Source organism: Rhipicephalus sanguineus, chromosome 4 (assembly GCF_013339695.2).
Source record: "Rhipicephalus sanguineus isolate Rsan-2018 chromosome 4, BIME_Rsan_1.4, whole genome shotgun sequence".
Classification (NCBI taxonomy): Eukaryota; Metazoa; Arthropoda; class Arachnida; order Ixodida; family Ixodidae; genus Rhipicephalus; species Rhipicephalus sanguineus.
The window spans coordinates 78388025-78411162 of record NC_051179.1 but is presented as its reverse complement, the minus strand read 5'-3'; the positions used below and the strand labels follow the sequence as shown (position 1 = coordinate 78411162).

General features: G+C 44.3%; 1 protein-coding gene across 1 annotated transcript in view; it reads right to left on the bottom strand.

Moving 5' to 3' along the window:
* LOC119390278 (nose resistant to fluoxetine protein 6) overlaps nt 1–23138 on the bottom strand; it is a 38267-nt gene that overhangs the window by 3447 nt on the left and 11682 nt on the right. Inside the window, exons 5-14 of the mRNA XM_037657855.2 lie at nt 20941–21032; nt 19207–19386; nt 16903–16996; nt 16181–16267; nt 13210–13375; nt 7919–8001; nt 6153–6275; nt 4603–4723; nt 3601–3790; nt 175–317 (exon numbers count right to left, since the gene is read on the bottom strand). Coding sequence (XP_037513783.1) covers nt 175–317; nt 3601–3790; nt 4603–4723; nt 6153–6275; nt 7919–8001; nt 13210–13375; nt 16181–16267; nt 16903–16996; nt 19207–19386; nt 20941–21032 — 1279 coding nt within the window. The remainder of the gene's footprint in view (nt 1–174; nt 318–3600; nt 3791–4602; nt 4724–6152; nt 6276–7918; nt 8002–13209; nt 13376–16180; nt 16268–16902; nt 16997–19206; nt 19387–20940; nt 21033–23138) is intronic.

Here is a 23138-nt window from a genome sequence, read left to right as displayed (position 1 = left end):
GGAAATCTGACCAAATGACCTACGTCACTGCTAGGGGGCTGTCTATTAGTGCCTGATGTTGATGAGCGTGTAGTGCTGGCTCCACCCCGGGTCAAAATACATACAATTTGCAGTGATGTACGGTGTATTCAACGAGATGCATCTCAAGACCAATGTGCGTGTAAATGAACTTACCATGTTAAATTTTGACCAGAATATCCGCTCCCTCGAAGCATGGAGGTAAAGCTCGATGAAAGGCAAGTGTATCAGGTAAACTCCAAAAGAGAGCTTGCTCAGCGGTACAAATGCATTCCACGACAGGAACTTGCTTACGAACCCTGCAAGAAATTCAGTAGCATTTGTCAATGTGCAGCATTATATTTCTTTATAAGAGTGATTCATGCACTTATTATCTCCCTTTGCCGTTGTTTGCGTTTTCACAATTCTCTTTTACTTACGCGAAAGCACTGCGTGTGATCTCAAGCTACTCGGCCCACTCTGCACGTACCTTTGAAATTTATAGATCCTGACCATAATCTCCTTCCTATATTATTCAGTCAGGCGGGTGTTTAAAAAGAAAGTTATAAGACAGCCTTCACTGCTGCAGAGTGGTTTGAGATATCAGTGAACTGACTTCAATGCGTATATACTGATAGACGACAGATTCTAAGGCGTCGTCTACTAGACCGTACCACTTCCAAATACCAAGGTGTCTAATACTTGACTGATTCGGGATTCAAACGGTGATTCAAACGTTCGGGAAGGATGCATTACCATGGCTTCGGCTTTCGCTTCGTTGTCATCACGTTGATATTCTTTCATCCTTAATTGAAAAATTATCAAGGTCCCCTATGCATCCGCATACGACGATTCGAAGGCCAAAGCCACCAGTATCATCATCATCACCACCATCACCGTAGCTTAGGAGTTCACCTGAGTTTTTGTTTTTCAAGGTCAGCGTCATGATGGCCAGCGGCATTGTTGATGACGTGAATGGTGATGACCAACTATAGTTAAAATAATTAAGCGGATCACGTCTGTTTGTGGAACTTTGCATATAATACATCGACGCGTTTACTCTATTATATTACCATGTGCGTTTCTTATTATCACTTTTGCTGTATTCGGTTTTTGCCCACAAAGACTGCCAGACAACGCTCAGCGCAAACCGCGCCTCATTGTTCGAGAAGTTTCGCGATTATTGTAGATCGTTTTGTTAAGATTGCGCGCAGGACGCGAACACTCGAGCTTATTCTAGAGCTTGCGCGACAACCAGCGATAACGCTGGAATATTCGACGGTACATGCATAAATGCCGACGCGCTTCCCCGCTTGTCAGTTTATCGACGGCCGACGCCCTGTTCGCCGATATCAGTGTACAGCGTGTATTGCTGTAGCTTGAGTTTTCATTTCACGGCCACAAGTTCGGCCAAATAAAGAGTTTCAGCTTGAACACGATGACTGCTGTCTTTGTCGACTTCACGACCCCGTGACAATATTCATTTCCTTACCATGCAACGTTTGCGGTAAAACTAACCCGCTGGTAATGCACGCTGAGCACTGCTCTGACTATTAAACAAGTGCGAGTGAAAATTATATTAAAATGAAGTGATTTCATTATTCCGGCCCTGTTCAAGCAGTAAACAGCCCAGCCTCCTAGAACAGAAAGAAGTTTGCATGTAATTCTTGTGAGTTTGCGTCTGCCCACATCCGCTGTCATAGTTATGAGCGTGCCAAGGCGCCCTCGACAGCAATTGCTTGCATGCGCACAAATTGCGTGCAAGGCTTCTCAAAAAATTTCCTTGCATTACTTTGTCGTTTTGAAATGATAACAAAGGTGTGATAGCGCTCTCCTGGGAGCGATTGGCCGGTCATTGATGTGTCAATGGCCGACAGGACGGCGCCTACAGTAAACAAGCTAGCAAACACATATAGATGACGTGCTACCAAAGTTTGGTTGGTTTATGGGGTTGAACGTCCCAAAGTGACTCGGGCTATGAGAGGTGGCGTAGTGGAGGGCTCCGGGCAATTTCAACCACCTGGGGTTCCTTAAGGTGCACTATCGTAGCACAGTACGCAGACCTCAACCATTTGGCCTCCACTGAAATGCGAACGCCATGAACAGAATCGAACCTGCGTCTTTCGGGACAGCAGCTGAGCACCGTAACCGCTATGGCACCACAGCGGCTCCATATATAAATAAAGTATGCGGTCCACAACTGTCATAACAGTTTACGGAATGCCTCAGTAGATGTGTTCTCCGCCTCATAACTGAATATCGCATATCAGTAAGACTATGGCGATGCGGATCACGTAATATTTTACAGCGGAAGCTGTTATGAGATCACAACAAGGTCCGTTTTTGGCACCATAGTTGTCCGCCGCCGCCGCCGCCTCAGCCACCGCCGGTGTCCGTGACCACTATAGCTCGAAATAAGAAAAAAAAATTCCAGGATGGAATGAGGTTTGAACCTGGGCCCTCTGCATGGGAGCCCAGTGTTCTACCTCAGAGCCATGCCAAAGCTTGAAACTGCTCTGCAAAAAGACCGTATACAGGCTTCATGTCGAGAAGGAACCACACAGGCTTCATGTCGAGAAGGAACCACAAAAACATATGTAATGTAGCGTGGTAGAAGAGTAAAAAAGCAACCAAGCGTCACACAACGCGAATTCTGTAACCAGGCGTCACACAATGCGAATTGCGCAACGAGTGATTTGTTGAATGCTTCCAACCCATTACAAAAGGCTCTTCCATAATTCTTCATCGTCATCAGCCACATGCATCAACAAAGTGCACATAATGCCTTACAGGTGTTTAGCAGGTACCACGGTTCTCCGCAGAATGACGAAAATTTGCATAGTGGCTGCTCTCCTACTTCACAAAAATTATCATTTATAGCGTAGTGGGTTCCTCGCAAGAGCACTTCTGTTGGTTGCTAAAGAAACCCATAAGACTCTCACGGTCCGTTTCCTCAGGGTCTCAATAAAGTTAGTTCCCTCTCTCTATCTCTTTCTCACGTTAGCGTATGGTGTAAAGCGTGGTGGGAGAGTGAAATAACGACCGGGCGTCACACAATTTGAATTACGTAACTGGTGGGTCCTTTAAAGCTTCCAACCCATTACAAAAGGCTGTCATAATTCTTCATCCTCATCAGCCGTCGCATCAAGAAACTGCACATTTGGTACCTCGCTTCTCCACAGAATGACGAGTAATGCCGTGGTGGGTGCTTCCCAACTTCACAAAAATTATGATTTGTGGCGCAGTGGGTACGTTGCTAGTGTACTTGTATTAGTAGCCACAAGAGAGTTTATAACGGGCTCTAGAAATGCCGCTCTTCGAGCTTTCGCTGTGACTGTGCTGCGCTTTCCGCGCAGGTCTGGCGTTTTTTTACAGAGATTCAATCTTTGCATGTTATTCTACGAAATCAAAAGTTCACCATATCAGGAAATAATAGTCTGTGGGGTTCGATAATAAAATGATCACAGGCTACAAGTTCTAAAATAAGTGGTAGTGACCTATACTGCGCTCCAAGCCCACTGATGATTGGAGAGTGTCGTAAAATGGTCAACAAAGTGTCAGGGATCATAACAGCTGAAGGGGACAGTGTTTGAGAAGCCTTACCGCCTCGTCCAGAAGAGCATGCCAACGTGATCCAAGTGAGCGACAGTGCCCAAAGCATTCGATCAAGAAATGCTGCAAGCAGCTTTACTGCTTCCGACGTTGGATTCGGGCTTCTGTACCAGGCTAGCTTCACGAATACGCATAGCAGGGCGCAGGTTATCGACATACACCAGCCTATCACCTGAACAGTCTGAAAAGAAACCATGATTAGTTGGCTAAATAATCATAACTGTAGCTTGTTCATCATTGAAATCTTTACCAATAATAATAATAATAATAATATCTGGGGTTTAACGTCCAAAACCACGATATGATTATGAGAGACGCCGTAGTGGAGGGCTCCGGAAATTTAGACTACCTGTGGTTCTTTAACGTGCAGCTAAATCTAAGTACACGGGCCTCAAACATTTTCGCCTCTATCGAAAATGCAGCCGCCGCGGCCGGGATTCGATCCCGCGACCTTCGGGTCAGCAGTCGAGTGCCGTAACCACTACACCACCGTGGCAGGGCAATGTTTACCAAGGCGAGCAAAGTTCTGCTTAGATTGCGGCAGCTAGCCTTGGAAAAAAAAAGACGAAAAATAGCAGCGGATAAGTACTTCAGTCCATTTTTTCGAAAGCTGTATCCACAATTGTCCTTCGTGATAAGCGTGTGTTCTTGTAATTTTAATTAACGTGATAAATAGGCCTCGATACTCAAGTAGGGTGGATAAAATAGGTTTGGACCAAGTGTTAACATTACGCTGACTAATCGATGCCTCCTTTTTTACGTATGAATTATTTTATTTTCTAAGAATCAACAATAGCTGAAGGCACGTGCTAGCAGCTATACTAACTCCTACTTTTTCAGACAATATTCGCAACAGAATGCGGTGTATCAATACCACGCATTACATCCACGCAATACATCAGTCTTCCTCCATACGTTATAATAGGCAGTGTGTAACGGGTAATGCCAAAATGATTGATTGTAAAACTCGTTCGATGCTTCGTCGAGTAGTACCTTGTTAATTTTTCGCTGCCTGAAGTCTTCTATGAGGAGGTATGCTATGCATCCGCCGAAGTAGCACACAGCATGGTAGTACGGCCTCATGTAGTATTCGTTGACAGTTTTGGACATGACCCTGCGAGAAAGTGAAAAAAGAAAATTCGTCTGTAATTTTAGCAAAAATGACTTCTGCGTGGAGCAGTTGAGCAATGAGCAGACCCTATGCCGTACAGCTGTTCGGTCCTCTTTCTATGCCGTTCTACCTGACACCAAATGTACAGTCGCGCTCAATATGACTTGCAACACGAGAGCGCGTCGCCTCAGGAGCTCAGAGATTGTGCATAACTTCCCTCATTTCCGCATTTGGGATCATACCCAAGTGACATGACATCGTTCAGTGGTGGACACAAAGGCTATAGTGGAACCCACGGCTGGTCTTGGAGTTTGTGAGGCCACGCGCTCTTATGTTGCAAGTCATATTGAGCGCGACTGTACATCACCGCAAATGCACGCACAGGCGGGAATCAGCAACTTTCCCTGAACAGCCGTATGAAACGTTGTTTATATTTACCAAAAATTTTTTCTGTCTTTCTTTTTCGGGAACTAGCATTACCTGCTCTGACACAAATTACGCGGCTTGGGTGAGTCGACGAGCGCGCAGAAGGACACAGATATTTATTTGGACCTAGCTTCCCGAGCTCAACTGAAACACTGAGACAAAAGCGGTTCCGCCTGCTTGTAGAATGGATCCAATTCCCTTGGTATATCGTGCTGTGGCTTGCAACTATTACGCCGACTTGCAACAAAGGCGTTAAAAGATGCGTCCCCAGCAAATAAAAGCTCGCGGAGCGATGTAGTCAACGCGTAGATACGTCTTAGCAGCCTTACACTACAACCACTAAAAGTATTAAATGTCTGAGGTTTTACTTGCCCAAACCACGACATGATTACGACGCAAGACGTAGCGGGTGCTGCGGATTAAGGATGACCATCTGGGGTTCTTTAACGTGTTTTTAAACACAAGTACACGGGTGTTCTTTCATGTGGCTGCCGTGGCCGGGGCAAAAATATTTGTTATACTCATGTTTTATGCGTAGGCATATAGCACGAGGGCTTGCATAGTGCCAGCAGGCACATCACTCGAGGAGCCGTACTTTACCGACTGTACGATAATAATTCGCTCTCCTTGAAGCGTGCGAATGGTTCCCCATGCGAAGTCAACCGATTTGTTTCTGATGCTCCATGTCCGCGTATGGTGACATTTCAAACACCACCAAAGCAAACATCATTTTTTAATAATGCAAATACGGCTGTTCAATAGCGGAAAAATACCCCATGCTCGATTGGATTCTATTCTGGCACTGTTCAATTAGTATTCGATTCGCACTCAAGGATGATAATTCGCACAGCCTATTCAAGTATTGAAATGCTAGTCTTAACGTACACGCCCTTAAAAAAAAGAGGAACTGATGGTTGTAGTCGCCACTGCAGTAAGTGTTTAGGTGGCAGTGGAGCATTTGCGGCCTCACGCCACTGTACTATTCAAATGTCCCATCTTTACTTACTGTAAAATTGGTCCAGGAAAAATCATGAAAGGCAGCAAGTCAGAACCGGCGACTGCCCAAGTTCCAATAGCGCAGCCCAACAGAGACAGCAGAAGGAATGCGCCCACGGCAAGCATTTTCCGACTGGACAAAGAGAATATGAAAGACAATTACGAAGATCAATGTAGATGATAAGTATGTAGAACACTTAATGCATGTAGTTTCTGCGGATTGGTTTTCCTAATATAGCACGAACAAAGATGGGCACAGAGCAGAAAAAATGCTCCCCTCTCGCCGCCTTGGCTATGATTGGTTCCGGATAGCACACCCAGGGATTACAAGCACAAAAACACCCAACAAAGGGGATGGCTATCAAAGATTCATGAATATGAAAACTCCCGCCGTCGTAGCTCAAATGGTACGTTATCGAACGCGTAACTCGCACGTTGTGAGTTCGGGTCCCATCAGCTTCAAGGCTGTTTCTTCGTCCACTTTGATTCAATTCACTGTACCTCATCATTATTACACCACAGTTAAAGACAACAAATGATGCCTCCTATGCTTTCCTTGACTGAAATGTCTGTTGGATTCATTCGCTTATGTGTAATAAAGAAGCGGGCGCCTCGAACAAATGCCTCTCTTTCATTTAGGCATATTTTGATCGCAGAGCTCTGGTAAAGTCGCTTTTTCTGCATTTTGCCTTTAATTGATTGTTCGAAGTGTTACGAAAAAAAAAAAACAGTGCTGCTAGAAACACAGGGTTAACAGCGACAAAACTACAGAAGAGCAATGAGTCCATTGCTTATTTCAGTCTTTCACTATTAATGTCAGCTACCAATTCTATTTTTTGCAACGCTGGCTTTCTTTATTCATATTAAGTGGCTCATCTAATCCACACGTGTTTGTATCATCTTCCATATTCATGAATCTTTCATAGCCAACTACAATGAAAGAAAAGGTCTCTATTTTTGAGAACAACTTGTTCTGCCAAGGTTGATCACTGTTTTTAAAATTCATCTGCCTTGTTCAGGTGGTACATCTAGTCCCTTACAGAGAACGTTTCATCTGCAGAGTGAACGTAGTCGATTGCGGAATGCGCTCATACTCCAAAATGAAGTTACTTATAACACTGACAGAACAATTGAGTCTTCTCCTTTTTTTTTGCGCTAGAGCACGTCTTCAACTTCGAAGCTCCAGCCCTAAAGCACTACTAGGAAGCATCAATGGTGCCTTAAATTAACACTCTATGCAAAATATCTTATGGAACCAAGGTTATGGTTTGATTTTTTAGAAAATGAATAGATCTTGGCGCCACTCATTGGAGGTTGTCACGCGTGATTTGAGAGTAAGTGTACCGATGTGTTAGTGACACCTGCTTCGTCTTGATCGGCCGTGCGTTGCGCTGCAACGCGTTGCGTGAATGGGATGTACTAGTATAACAGCGTAGAAGCGTGAGGAGCGAGTTCCAAAACGCAACGATGTTTTGTTTCATCGTGATCACCTTTTTCCGCAAAGACGTCATAGTACACACACATTGTAGAAAGTGACATGGATGCTGGTTCGTGGAAAAGCTATTGTTGATTCCGCATAGAGCCTTGACGCTTTTGCGGTGTATTTTATAACTTTCAGGATATTGGGGATATTCATTTCATGAAATTTGAAACATTTCATGCCAACGTTCGTTGAAGGGCCAGACCAGCGCCTACTATCTCAATGAATACACTTGTCAGCTCATGCATTGCTTTTACTGCGGTAAATAGCTCATGGTGCAGATGTGTATGACTCACCTTTTGAAGGCTAGTAGTACCACAAGAGATATCGTAAAAAGCTGGAAATCCGTGGACAGGTACCAAACATGAGGAAGCACATCCTGTAATAGTGAAGACGTTCACGCACTGTAGATGATACCATCCTGTCGTTGTAGCGATATTACTGCGGCACTAGTTGTTGCAGTGAAGCAGTAACGTTAATAGGCTGAACTTCGGAGCGTTTCTTCATGTTTTCCTTTCAGACAAAACGTTTTCAGAAGTCTACGTACGACTGAAAAGGAAGCCATCCACAATTTGATGCTCGATGCAACATAGAAATATATATATATTTTGTTTTTACATTTAGCTATATTTCTGGCTTTTGCCGCAGCCTTATTTTTGAGCAGACTTGACATTCACAGCCTTTCAAGGTTTTCTGCGCAATGCTTTATGCGCCAAACTCTGAGGTACAGCAGGGAAAATAAACGGCTTTTAAAATTTGCGTGAATTTTGAAGCCATTGCTAAATGTATACATTCAATGTAAAAAGGAAGCATCGAAGAGCAATCTTCTAAACTGCTCAGGCATTCGCGCTAAAATTTTATAGTACGTTGAAAAAAAATTCCGGCAGATCCCATGAATTGTAAAAATCGATTTCACGAGGAGCATAAAATCGATTTTCACAATGCATGGGATCTGCCGGGATCTGCCTGTAACGCTTAGCTTGAGCCAAGGGTTGCGGGTTGTGGCAACGCCATTTGGCAAATTGAGTAGTTGTGCGCATATTCTGAACTTACCAAGCACGTTGACTACAGACATCAGTTTCATCTAAACGAATTGCGCTCTACAGCGCGATGGTGTGGATAAGTGATGTTCGTTGGCATGTTCCTTGACTTATAGCTTGCTGAGTGATAGTAGTACTTATACTATATATTGTTAGAAAAGTGGATAGCCAACAGTGAAGATGCCCTCGAAGTTGGAAAATCACCACCACCACCAGAACTGATGTTAGGCAACAGTCAATGCAACTGCTTATGCAATACGTTTATTTACGATCTGTGCCACGCGGTTGCTTGTTGAGGCTCGTTGCAGAACGTTTGTCAGCCATTGTTTGCTACATTTAAATCCGCAACTATAAGAAAGTGTGTGTCTGTGCCTTGTTTAACCCGCACGAAGTGTCTTATGAAATCCTGCGTGCTTAGCTTTACGTGCATGTTAAAGAACCCCTAGTGGTCCATTCTAATATGGAAACCCCCACAACGGCGTGCCTCGCAATCATATCGCGGCTTTGGCACGTGAAACCCTGCAATTATTAAAGTGTTTTATAAAACTTTCAATGTGTATTCTCTCCGTTCCTTGGTTCGTATAGACTGTGAATCACGTGTGGCACATACCCGCGTACTACGAGTCATGGTATGCGGGCATGCTCCACACGTGACTCGGGAAAAGGGTTTTATGACGTACTGGACAGCCATATCATGTTACTAACCTTGCGACCTTCCAGTCATGTTCGCCATACCCTTCTGCCCTTCTATGCGAATTGTGGTATGCACCAAGTTAAGGAGGTGATCACGAGAGCGCCAAGACGTAGGCCGCTAGATAGATAGATAGATAGATAGATAGATAGATAGATAGATAGATAGATAGATAGATAGATAGATAGATAGATAGATAGATAGATAGATAGATAGATAGATAGATAGATAGATAGATAGATAGATAGATAGATAGATAGATAGATAGATAGATAGATAGATAGATAGATAGATAGATAGAAACGGTCAAAATGTCTCTGGTATGATAAAAAAATGTTTCGCATTTAATACCACCTTGTCAAAATGGCTGATTGGGCAAACTGGGGATTCATGATAATTGAACCTTGTCAACATTTCAAGTATCGCGCGCGCTCACTACGAGATAGGCGCCGACGTGTAGACAGTACTGAAAACAAGACGATTTCACTACAGTGTGACACCAGTTTATGGTGCCATCCGTCACAGATTAATTAAATAATATGCTTTATAGTTTTTTTGTGTGTGTTTCTTTTTCGCCGTAATGATCACAGATGGCGCCATCGTTTCTTTGCTTCAGAATCAAATATTCCTGAACGATATCGCCGTAGACGGTCCGCACTTTGTATTTATTACGAACTAAAGTTGTCGGTAGAATGACTGACTCCATATGTAAGATTAAATTAAAACCACCGCAAACTTCTGGCCCTATTCACAGTTTGCGAGAGAACGACCCACCGGCTAAGCTGGAATCACGTATAGCTGGCGATCCTCTATTACACAGCCTGCAGCGTTGTGATAAAACTACAGTCCATTACAGCCTCAGAATAAGTAGGTACAAGCTCCACCCACAGCCATGACTGGCCCACCTAGAGATAATTTGTATAGACGTTCCATCCAATCACATTCGGTCCTTTCCGTGACGTCAATCACCCTTGAAGTGTCTGAGACACGTGTTCATGTCGCTGGTTTTAAGTAAAAAACTTGAACGTGCTGGCAGATTCAATCAGAGACTCTGACATCACTGCGTAGTCGAAAGCCATATTTTGGGTAGGAATGACTAACCTTTAGTTATCGATATGCACACTGTTTACATTAGCATAGCAATTATGCAATATACTTCAGGTTCTAAAGTAAACAAACTTGCACGACCCTCATGCATAGGTTTTTGAAAGGTGTGCCGTGGTTTGGAGGCGGAGCTTGTATTTATTCTTAGGCTGTAATAGACTATTGGCCGCGAGGAGTTACGGAGTCGCCCTCTATCGGACGCGCCTCGATTGCGTGCTAGGTAGGATACCGCCGGCGCGCTCCCCATAGGTTTTGCTGTCGGCGCTCTACAAAAACGCCTCGCGGAATCCCTCGAGGGCATTTCTCTAAGTACTTTCGAAAGGAACTGTGTTCTTTACTGTCAAAATAATCACTTTCGACGAACTGAAAGCACAAGATAGTCTACAGTCGCTGTCTCTTTGCAGAAAACCGAGCACCCGCTTCACGCGGTCACCGCGTTGGAGACCCTTGAACCGGCCTCTTGCGTGAAAGGTAGTCACTCGCTGAGTGCAAACTATGTGAAATATCTCGTTAGAGTAGACTGCCTGTATAACCAAACGGAGCATAACAGAAAGAAGCCTCAAGCCAGCGATCGCATGGGTTCGCGACGAGTGACGGTGCCTCTGTATGTACGAGCGTCTGCTTGTATGTTCGTACTGATGGTTTCGCTTTTGCTACCAGCGCGTTTTGCCACCGCGCTGTGAACTATATGAGAAAAATATGAGAATTTGTGAGTACACAAACAACTACTGTTGCGCGGACGCTATCAGAGCAGTTCAAAAACAATTTCGTTATACAACTACGGCTTCGGTGCGCATGGCAACTTTGTGATGTGCCGTCGCGACGATTAAGTGTTTTTTTCTTTTTTCGGTCTAAATTCGTGTACGTTTCAATGTCATTTGACAAGTTCTCTCGCAGTGCGTACTGATCGGTCTTCTCAGCGGGCAAATGCCGCTGCTTCTGTTTATTTGTTCAGTGCATTCGTTTCGTTTCAAAATGTGAGCAAATGCCTTCTTTTTAATGCTCCTTAATTATCGATACCTTTGCATTCCAATGAACTTGCCGCTCTCTGTCATCATCAAATTCATAGACCAAAGCTTCACCACTTCGAGATTGCTGGTGGAAGGAGAAGCAATCTACGAGACCGAGCATGTAGTAGCATGCAACACCAAGGAAAAGAAAGAAAATACAGTAACGTTTGCCGGACTTGTTCTGCAAACGTCGGCCGTGAACTAGGACCCACATGAACTCGAAATAGTGGTGAATAAAATAGAAGTTATTGCAGCAACCAGCAGTCGCAAAACAGGATAGTAATTATTTGGCGAGTACTACAGCAATTTTGGCAGCAGTGTCTAACGCCAACAGGGTCGCATCTTTCCCACGTAAATAAATGAGGCTCCAAGAAAATACATGGGGTTGGAGAGGCCCAACGTGAGTTTGAGAGTGGCACAAATACATTCGGGCTTTTTAGCACATTGTGTTTGCGTCAGGGGAACGCAAGCCCGACTGAAAAAATATTATTGCCAACATAAATGCAGCACACAGCCGCATTTGACTCTCGCTAGTCCACCAGCAAACGTCGCGTAGCTTATTAAGGTGAAAGCCTTAGATGCCTCTTCAAACGGGAAGATTGACCGTCGGCGGCGTCAAGACGAGTGACGTAAAAAATAATCGTCGCGTGATGGTGTCACCATATGTGGTTTCTGTGGTCCCTGTCTTATCGGCGCTATGGCTTCAATGAACGTAACAAACCAACTAGCCCAAAAGTCTGTTCTCTTTCACCATATGACGTCAAAGATCGCCAAAATATGTAGCGTCATTATGACGTCACATAACGTCATGTCACATCAAGACGTATGCACACGTCATTGTCGCTTTGCATTGCCTCCGTGATCGGTCACGGAGGTCGTGCAAAACCGCGTTAGGTGCAGAACGCTTTTGGAGGGGGGCGCGGGAGAATCAGTACAACTAGTGACAAGAGAAGATGGCTTTCGCCTTGTAGTCATCTTTAGCGAATGCATAAGGGACCCTGTGAGTTTTTTAATTCAACGTATCTAAACAATGAGTTGCGCATCTGCAGCCGATTTTGTGGACGCTGAGCACGGGGCCGACGATCAAGAGATCGCACGGGGGGGGTTCTGAGATGATATCGCACGTGGTAAAAGGTAGCGCCTTTTCCATCCTGTGGCAGATAAGCATCATTTGCCGGCGGGAAGCGAGCGCGAGCCATCGTCTCAGTGCGCGCTGTCTGCTACTCACCGAACATCGCAGGCCCGACGCAGTAACGAAAGTCTTCGTCGCGGAAGTGCTTGTTGCACACAAGACTCGTGGCCGTTGGCTACGTGCCGGTTCTTAGCTTTACAACCCATGCTTCACGCAGTTTCTTGTCCCTAGGTTACCGATGCAGGCTGACACTGGGCTCCGTTGCGTAAGCGCGGCACTGCGGCACCGAGCGGTAGAGCCCCATGTTCGCCGCCTTCGGAGGCAGCCACTCTATTACAATGGTTTCAATGGAGTAAAAAATGAGAAAAAACTTCCGAATTTGAACAGATCGCCGCGCATGTGGGACTTGAAACTCCTTTTCAAACCACGCGGCAGTGCTCCACAAGCAGCCGACGCGGCCGCTGAGACCACGTTATCCTGCCAAGCACGTCACGCCGACGGTGGCGCCGGCGTTTCCAGTGGTGGGCCTCGAGGCCAATAGTCATGCACTGATATACAGCACTTGTATATCTACCAAGCAGTGAAAAAAAAAAAACATAACCTGTCTTACCCAAGCAGTAATCTCGACGAAATTTCTGATCATGAGGAGCAGGTGCCACCAGTGATGGGCGACATCTTCGTGGAGCTTGTGAAAGAAAGACTTGGTATCCGGTCCGAAGACGAAGCGCGGCATCAAGTGTAAGCACATGATGATGAAGAACAGTGGGATGGCAGTCCTGCAAGCATCGAAGTATAAGTGCAAGTTAGTGGTTTAGGGTCATCAGGAACGGTAGACCTGCTTTGATCTTTGCGGTGAGCACGATACATTATAGTGAACGATAAACTCGCAGCGACGCATAACTGCTTCAAGCACAACCTCCAATGCGATGGGGGAACGCTAGCAACTATAACTTCACAGTAAAGCGGGCGGCATCGCGCTCCACTTGCCATTTTCGTTGCAACATACTTTTTTCGCTACCCGACCTGCTGATCGCTAAGTGTTCTCTGCATGTGCATTTCAGCCTTTCCTAATTACCTGCTAAGAGCGTGACGCCATCACTCTGTGCTAGAAGACCTCTTTAGGAATGGCTCAATTTTTGTCAATGGTAGTGCTCAATCAGTACATGATCGTCGCTGTTTCCTGTCTTCATCATCATGATCATCATCAGGAGCAGCAGCAGCAGCAGCAGACTGTCTACGCCCACAGCAAAGCACAGACCTCTCTCTCTCATGTGTCTTTTTTTTTTCAATTAACCAAGTCATGTTCTTGATGCGGCCACGTTATTCTCGCAAGCTTCTTAAACTCATCTTGCCCCCTAAATTTTTACAGTATAGCTGTTCTCAGTCGAGCCTGAACAGTGTGCATGTCTGTCCGGTGTCATGCAGGGCAGGTTCCCCGTACCACCGCTAGGGGCGCTTCGGCCAGCAGGGGCTAGTTTTCCTGTATATGCTCCAGCAGGGAGCAGAGTTGCACTTAGGTCCGCGATTATGTTCAACGGCTGTGCAGTGAGACCACTAGTCGCGCACTCAGGAGACAGATGCGCGATGTTCTATTCGCGTTTTATCTGCTAGTTGCGAACAGCATGCCGCATGCTTACTCGCACGCGTTTAGCAAGATATCACTTTTACAGCGAAACTGCATGTGGATATTGGATCTGGCGCATCGCGTCCGCTGACCATGCGACGCGCAGAACAACAACAATTTTACAGCGTTCGGCCGATTCCGGGGCAGTACATGGCGTGGAGCAGTGGCTCATGCGCACAAGAAAATGTGAATTAAGTGAACCAAGTGAGCCATATAATGAATCAAAGGTGCATTAAGTGGACTAAAGGTGACGGATTCAGTGAAATGCGAATTAAGCGAGTGAAATGTTAAAGTGATTCATAGGTGCCTAAGTGAACCGAAGGCATAATGCGTTTAGTGAAGCTATATATTTCTAGGCTCTGACCAAAAGTGCGTCTGTTTATCGAGTCGGGTCCATAAAGAAGTTTACAGTTCTGGGCCGATCCCACCACCACAGCTTTTTGATGCATGCTACGATAGAATAGCTCAAGAAAGTTTCTTTGCTACCGCGCAGTACCTTGCAACGGAAAACGGTGCGATTATTTTCGGCATGCACACGATCTTTGCTCGCTTAGCTGGAAGGCAAGAAATATTTGTCTTGAAGGCCGTTTGATTGAAACGCACGCATGGTCGACAATCAGGTGAGTGCATTTCGGCCGCCAGCTGATCAGTGACCGTCGCCATATATGCATTCCGCGTGCGGCTACGCTCGTGGCTTGGGCTATGTGCAGAACACCCACTCAAGTGTTGCACACACGTGTCAATGCGACGTGCCTTGCAACTTGTCGCCAAGGCCCGGAGCCGATGAGCGAAACACATAGTTAGCGTGCGCACACTCGATAAAAAGCTTGATAGCCTGCTGAAGGCGATGACGATGGAACTTACGGAAACGAATTGTCAGCGTATAGTTGGCTTCGCCGTAGCGCAACTGAACATTTGACTTCATCTTGCACCACGTGATGGCACTCGGCGAATAGCGACGCGAGTGGCGCAAGGAATGTAACCCTTGGATATGTCGCGTGGATCGCCTACATTTTTCGCTGATCCATGACGAGCAAAATGTGGAAATTACCTTACGTCTTATAAGAAAATCATATTACCGCCCTACTACGCCACGCTGGCCGAAAGGTTCCGAATATACCCTACAGTAAGGGAAATTACCCTACGGTTGGCAACACTGTATCAGACGCGTTCTCCTCCTCCCCACTAGAGCAAGGTCAGGTGTTTCGCCGGCGCGCGCACTGTCACTCCATGGACTCCCCACGGCGCGATCGGCTGCGGGTGCCCACCCGTGAGCGGCAGCGCCGACGCCGCGCAAGTTTTACGTTTCAAGCACGGGAATTGCAAGCGAAACAGCAGCGGCGGGAAGCTTGGATTTCCGATCGGCGGCACAGAGAAGCACCAAGAGTCACATTAAAACGCAGAAACTTATCGAACACCAATACCCAGAGTGAAGCGCACAATATCTCAAACTAGCACGAAGAATCACACCAAAACACTTAGTCAGCCATAATCACAACCGAATCACCGGTAAAACACACATAATCACAGATAATCAAAGGAAATCACACAAAACGATAGAAAAACACATAGAAAAACAGGACGACCACAGGGCCGCTGTTTCAGCAGATTTCGCTTCGGTGAATGAATGAATGAAAAACTGTATTAATGCAAAGCAATTCTCCCGGCGAAGGTGGAAAGTGGCTTAGGTTTCCGCCTACGACTCGCGCGCTTGCCTTCTCTTGGAATCTAGTCTGTTACATTTAGTAACCAGCGGTTACCTCGCCTTCTCACTGCATGCCCTGCCCATGCCCACTTCTTCTTCTTGATTTCGACGAAGGTAACCCTAACAGACCTCAGTCTTATGCATAACAAAGTCTGCAAAACCTAAGCTGCTGCACGCGATCGATGATGACGTCCGCCTAAAGGCCCCTGTGTTATGTGCATTACATGCAAAGCGGCGCACTATGCTGCTCACCTGATAAACCGTCGAATCACGCCGATGATGAAAACAACCGGGCCGCTTCTTGTTTGCCTCCTGACCGTGAGGGATAGGAAAAAGCCACTGCACGATAATCACACAAATCGAGTATTAGCAATGAGAGATACGGAAACCTCGTCAAGGACTACTATATGCGAAGTAGAGCCGGTATGGGGCTGATAAAACCATTGAATCCATCGCAACCCATAGTTACTACCGTATTAGATGAAGCAATATGATATAAATATTGGGATTTTACTTCCCAGAACCGCGATATGATTATGAGGGACGCCGTAGTGGAGGGCTCCGCAAATTTCGACGACCTGTGGTTGTTTAACGTGCACCAAAATCTAAGTACACGGACCTCTGTCATTTAGCCTCCATCGAAATGCGGACTCCGCGGCTGGAATTCGATCCCGTGACCTACGGTTAAGCAGTCGAGCACGATAACCACTAGACCTCTGCGGCGGTATATTAGATGAAAGAAAAGGCACTCGACGTAGGGTGAATGCTGTTTCGGTGCGATGCATCTTTTATACTCTATATAAACCCACGCTCCCCCCTTAAAGGTGCAGACAGTATGCAAATGCTTCATGTCGACACTTTATGTTCTAGATCTGTGGAACATCACCGCTTTCGCCACAACAGTGGCCCTTCAGTGTTCCACTATTCCCTTTATACCATAATATTTGCTACCTTAAATATTCCGCTCCACTTACCTAAGAAAAAAGAACGTCCCGACGCTGCTGAATCCAGCACTAAAAATCATGAATGACCATTCGTCAGATGCGATGAGCAAATTCAGGTAACGTGCTAGAAAAAGAGAGACGGCAAAGTTTGCTTTCGTCACAACAGGCAGTATCGACGTAAATTATTTCTATTTAGACAGACAGCGCTTAGTGCTAGAAGTGCTAGTACCAAAGGCATAGAAAATTAATTACAGAATCTATTTGAAGAATAATATATCAGACTTGACCGTGCAAAGCAGAAGCACCCCAACGCAGCTTGGTTTTTCAGAAATTACGAAAAGAAAGCAATTTTCTTCGTTTGCTTTCTCTTTTTTTCACTCTCAGTCGTTGTTTTCATGACTTGAAACCAACCGAAATAAGACCGAAAAAACCAACAAAGAAAAGTACTGATTCCTGTTTGAAGTGAAGCCAGCTTCTGATCTCCTTTCTTTTTTATCAAACGAAGCTTTCTATTTGTGTTTTGTATTTTTCTATCATACTTGTTATGGTATATGTAGTGGCTAAGTGCAGTAGGAATCAATATGCCCGTACCTTATTTTGCAATGAATGCAATGACATTACTATACCGTACACGTAAAAATATGGCCGAAGGCGTGCGAAATTTGTTCTGAAATTAGGTTAAATTGCATTTTTCGAAAACGTCTGCCGGGTTATCTTGCAACTGCATTGGACGTCGACATTGTCTCCACTATGGCGTACAAAGTAGAGAGAAATTAACAGGCACGTAGCTGCAGAACTTTATTACAAATGATAGTAGGGGGCACTGCTTTGAACAGCTCTAATCGTGCCATTATCCATTTTTAATTTTTTTTATTTTTATCTACAGAACGCTTCTGGGTCCTGCAGATATTTTCCTTCCTTTCTTTCATTTTTATCTATGTATACCCACCCCTCGTGTAGTGTTCCTCACCGAAGCTTCGAAGAAAAAATAAATGAGGACTTAAAAATGAATTGAAGCTTCTAGGAAACACGTCGCTCCAATGAGAACAAACACGTAAATAAGCTCTTTATAGCGCACCTGTGAGGAACGTGCGCGGACTTTTAATAAGTTCGTTTTGCTGCAAGCATGCTACGCACGCGCACGAAAAAGCGTGTTCTACATGTACACTCCCATGACGAAATCGCTCCAGACGCTTGCAGAACGAGTTCCTATCCGCGGCCGATGTCTAGTTGCGCACGCATCCTGGGCCATACACCCTCTATCGTTGTTGTGTCGTTGTTTCGCCCTACATGTCGCGCGAATTGGAATGTCGGGAACACTGAGAGTTGCGCAATGATGTTGAAGCAATACACATAAACACCCAGTTCTACTACTCCTGCGTGATGTTTGTCTTTTCGACGCTCTCGCGCGAGATACCATCGTTGGAAACTGCCTAGTCTGAATTGGTACCGCAGGTCTCTGTTTGTTGTTGTTGCGTTGAATATAGGTTTGCGAGAATTTGGGACTGCGACCGTTATTCACTATGCGTGTTCAGTGAACATCCAAACGAAATGCGAAGTTTGCATTAAGTGCTGCACAATCATTCCGAAATTGCGTATTAGTCGAAGTCACGTGAGGCTACAGGTAAGCAGGAAAATATGCGAGAATGAACAAAGATGGACGGTGCTGTTTGTAGATCTCAAATGCAGTTAGCCGTGATCATAAAGATGTTTTGACTCTACCTAAGCGGCTTAGCAGAAGAGATAGTTACAGAAGGTTAATGCAATATTTGTTCTGAACATTATGAACGCGTGGCATATGAATCTCACATGAGTGATGTAGCTAATGGGGCGTGTCCTTAAAAAAAAGAGTGAAGGTTTACTTGTTGCTTTGACTTGCAAGGTAACCTATATTTCCAAAGAATGGTACGCATAACTATTTTGACTGATTTCTTTTTGTAAGACCTGCTTTAAATGAATGGCCGATATTTTTCTGGCTCATTTCTGACTCATGGCTCATTTCTTTGGCTGATAATCTAACCTTTTTTTTCCATAGAAGTTATTATTACTTGTTAGCGTTTTACTCCCCAAAACCGCGATATGATTATGAGCGCCATCGTAGAGGAGGGCTCCGGAAATTTCGTCCACCTGGGGTTCTTTAACGTGCATCCAAAGATGTTAAGCAATAGCTTTTTTTTAGAGTTCGCTTACGTTCACGTGTTATATCAGGACTAAGTTTAGCATCTACCTCACATCTTGAACTCAATTCTTGACAAAAAACTTGCACACAAACGATAACTGTTCAAAGAGAGAGACCGAGAGGGAAAAACATGCACGGGCTCATGATCTACTCACACCAATTGTCCGACAATGTTTGACCGCTGTGACAGAGGACTATGTGAACTATGCAGAAGAACCTCATGCCGTGCAGGAACTGTAGGGAGTAGTGCTCAGTGTTTGACTTGTCGGCCACACGGAGCAACATACGTGTATTGGACGTCACCGAAAAACCCTTGGTGAGCTCACTAAGCGCACCTGAAAAAGAGACATGCCAAAAGGTTACATCAAGCACGCGTCGACATAAACCTATGCTGGTACGCTATAAGAATACAGTGGTAAATAGCTAAGCAACACTTCAGTGTGCATCTTTTTCCCGCCATCAACGTTCTCTTTGGTGAAGTGAAAATAAAGTTTGATTTGATTTGATTTCATTTTTTGAAATAGAATAGTCATGAATATCCACCATTTACAATGCCCATCGACTTGGAGTGAGTAAGAAAAATCAGCACCGAGCATACCGGCGTTGGAAGGATGCTAAGGTGTATTCTTTTTGCATTTGAGTTCTTGTTCGCTGAAAGAAGCTCTGTGTCTTCTATATCATTGTAACAACAGAACGATAGGCTTCATAGCAGCCAAAATGGCGTAACGTTGCGCTTTTCCTTCATCCAATTCTGGTTTCTTTTGCCGATGATCACGCTGTCTCGCGACGTCATGACGCAGAAGAAGACGTTCACGTGAACAAAGGAAATTACGACGTTCTGACGCTACTTCCGTCCAGTTCGAACGCCCCTTATACTTCTACTCATTGTGAAGGCCAACCAATGAAACATAGTAGCAGAGGAGCCACATCGAGCGTCAAAAGGCCGCATCGTGCTGCCATGACCGCACTGGCCTGATGACTTCACTACGCAGCAAACCTTCCAGCAAAGGAAACCGCAGCTTGCTGTAGAAACACTACAGTGTCTTAAATTACTTATAGCCATATGACGCTTGGTCGTACTGTTACAATGGTGATCAATAACCTGAACCTTCGTATCAAGCAGAACATATTCGAAAATAACACGCCGATACCTTTCGTCATGAGTGTTACAGGTGTTGTTTTGCGCAAGAAGGTGAGAAACTAAGACACACAGAGTCACCGTTCACAAGGAGTGACGCTTTTCTTCATGTTGCTCATTTTTTTGGACCCGAAAATTAACACCGCCAATGGTTCTGTCTTTACTAGGCGATTATGGTGGCTCTCTTGGTGCTAGATTACTCTGTTTTGGTCCCTCTGTTTAACTCGTGAAGATACCTAGCATTTCAAAGCTCTGTTTATTCTGCTTGCGAAAACACAGCAGCCGGCGTGTTCCTTCGAGTTTCTCGCACAATCGTCAGTGTATGTTTCAGCGAAATAAATTTGAATTTCATTGAAATATGTTACTTCAAATGCGCCTTCAAATGAAACAAAAAATAACCATGCCAAACGAAGCAAAAAATCTCATTACTGCTTTTTGAATGCTGTCACTTGTTCGCGCTTCAGTCTAACTTGTTAACAGTGTGCAAAATAGTTTCCATCGCCATGTGCTTGGTTAATCACTGCGTCGAACAATAATTTCCACGCAAAAATTACATGAAAGCTAGTCTTTTATTACCTTTATTTTTCCAATAATTAATAAAGAGCCACTAAAACCGGCACAAGAACCAAAAGGAAACGAAAATCGGGAAATTAAAGAAAATCATTCCAGGCACGCAATTATTTACAGATACGTACGTACAGTGTCCAAGTAAAAAACAGGCAATCAACGTACTGAACTTCGGTACACCTACCATGTTTCTCTATGAGTTTTGGCTTGAGCTTCATCACACGGTCTGTAAATGTGGCGGCCAAGATGATGACTAGGAGAATACACAGAAACATCCTGCAAGCCATAAAAAAGCAGCAAAGCATAAAAACTCGGGGCAAGCATACAGCGTTCTCTTTTTTTCCAACCGACGCTTGAAACACGAATTGCTTTAGACTGGTAATGAGTGTATTACTCCAATGTTATTTAAGTTTATTTCACAGCGAGAGGTTCATTGCTGCTAGAAGAAAAATAAAAGCCGGTATTTTCCTATTATCAGTCCAGAAGCACAAAGCCTATATGTCCGTTCGACATGTCAATTTTTTTTCTATAGAGGCTTTATGGTCTCTACTATTCTCTAGTGCAGTTTTGTAGGTTTTCATCAATAGAAAACTTAACCACATCGCTAGCAGATGCCGTCAAACTTTCTGACGCCACGACGAAATGATGCGGGAGGTTCAAGGGGAAATCATCATTCGTATTTCGTTATTGCGAGGCGACTTTATTACGTCCTTGACCACTAAATGTGCAAATAATAAAAGAAGTTCACGAGCGCATTAAATACAACTAACCGCGTCGTTTTTTATCCCTTGCTAGGAAGTAGGCGGGTATTTCAAAGCTGTAAACAACATCTCGATATGCACAAAAGTGTAAGGTTGGTTTTTTTTTAAATGAAGTGCTTTATGATTCTTCACACAAACACACTTATACAATCATCTGGACCGATAGCCAAGGAAGGCTAGTTTCCGGTCCAGTGTTAAAAATAAGACGGACAGGCCAATTACAAGTTTAACAGAACGGCATTCAATACTAGTTCATAAATAAAACAAACCATGTAATCCTCATAAACAAATTTTTTCATAAAGTACACCTAGTTTATAAATGTAGGTTCGCTAGATGTCCTGGTTTTCAATGAAAAAGTATTTACTAGTTTGATTAATGTTGCGTGCGGCTTTAACCTCTAGGGGTAGGGTGTTCCAGATTTTTGTTCCATTGAATTCAATTACTCTTTCGCCGTATATATTATAACACTTAGGTAAATTCAGATTGCCTTTTAGAGCGTGTCTCATACTTCGTGTCGGAAGAGAAATCTCGAGAAATACAGAAGTTGGTACACAAAATGTTGTTAACTGAAATTGCCTAGAGGCTTTATCGATAACACACGCTGAGTTTGGAAAATGTCACGAGTTATATCATTGCTGCTGTTTGGTTTACTAATTATTTTCAGTGCCCTTTTCTGTAATGTTTGTAAAGGTTGTATGTATGTCTTGTGGGTCACGCCCCATGAATCTAAACAATAGCCAATATGGTAATGACAAGACGGGTAGTAAAGGGTTTTCAGTATTTCTGGAGAGAAATACTGTGTTGCTCTTATGAGGTGATAACATCCGTACGCGACCTTCTTGCACACGTTTTGAATATGCTCTTCCCAATGTACATGTCGGTCAAATATGACGCCCACATATTTAATCGAGGTAACTTCTTGTATACGGCTGTTATTTAAGGTAATATTTATTTTATTGGTGTCTGTGTTATTTCTCCTCGATCGAAAAACTACATATTTTGTTTTGTAGCTGTTCATAGTTAACTTGGTTTTTACAAACCACGAGTAAATTCTTTCTAATTCAGCTGTGAGATCTATTTGCAGTGCAGAGAGTGGGTCCCATGTGAATAGTAAAGCTGTGTTATCTGCATACATTAGAGCATTTCAGCAATGGAGAGCAGTAGGGAGTTCATTAATGTACAATGAGAATAACTCTGGGCCGAGCACGGATCCCTGTGGGACTCCGCTAGTGACTGTGCTGTATGTTCAGTAATAATCGCCTATTACTGCCATTTGTTTTCGTTAGAATAAATAACTGGACAAAATTTGAGGGATTTATTTGTGATTCTGCAACTTTCTAGTTTTTGCAATAGTATCGAGTGAGAAACTGTATGAAAAGGTTTCGTATACCTAAAAACATTCCTATAACTACTTTTTTTTGATGAAGTGCGGAATTTATTAACTGCGACAGTGTTAGAACCGCCGTGGACGTCGATCTACTTGGGACAAAGCCACGCTGCTGGGGAGAGATTGCGTTGTTTTCGTTTAGAAATCTCTTCACTCTCTTGGAAATTAGTTTTTCAAAAACTGTTTTTATCACACTCAGAACAGATATAGGCCTATAATTCTCTGGTTGATTG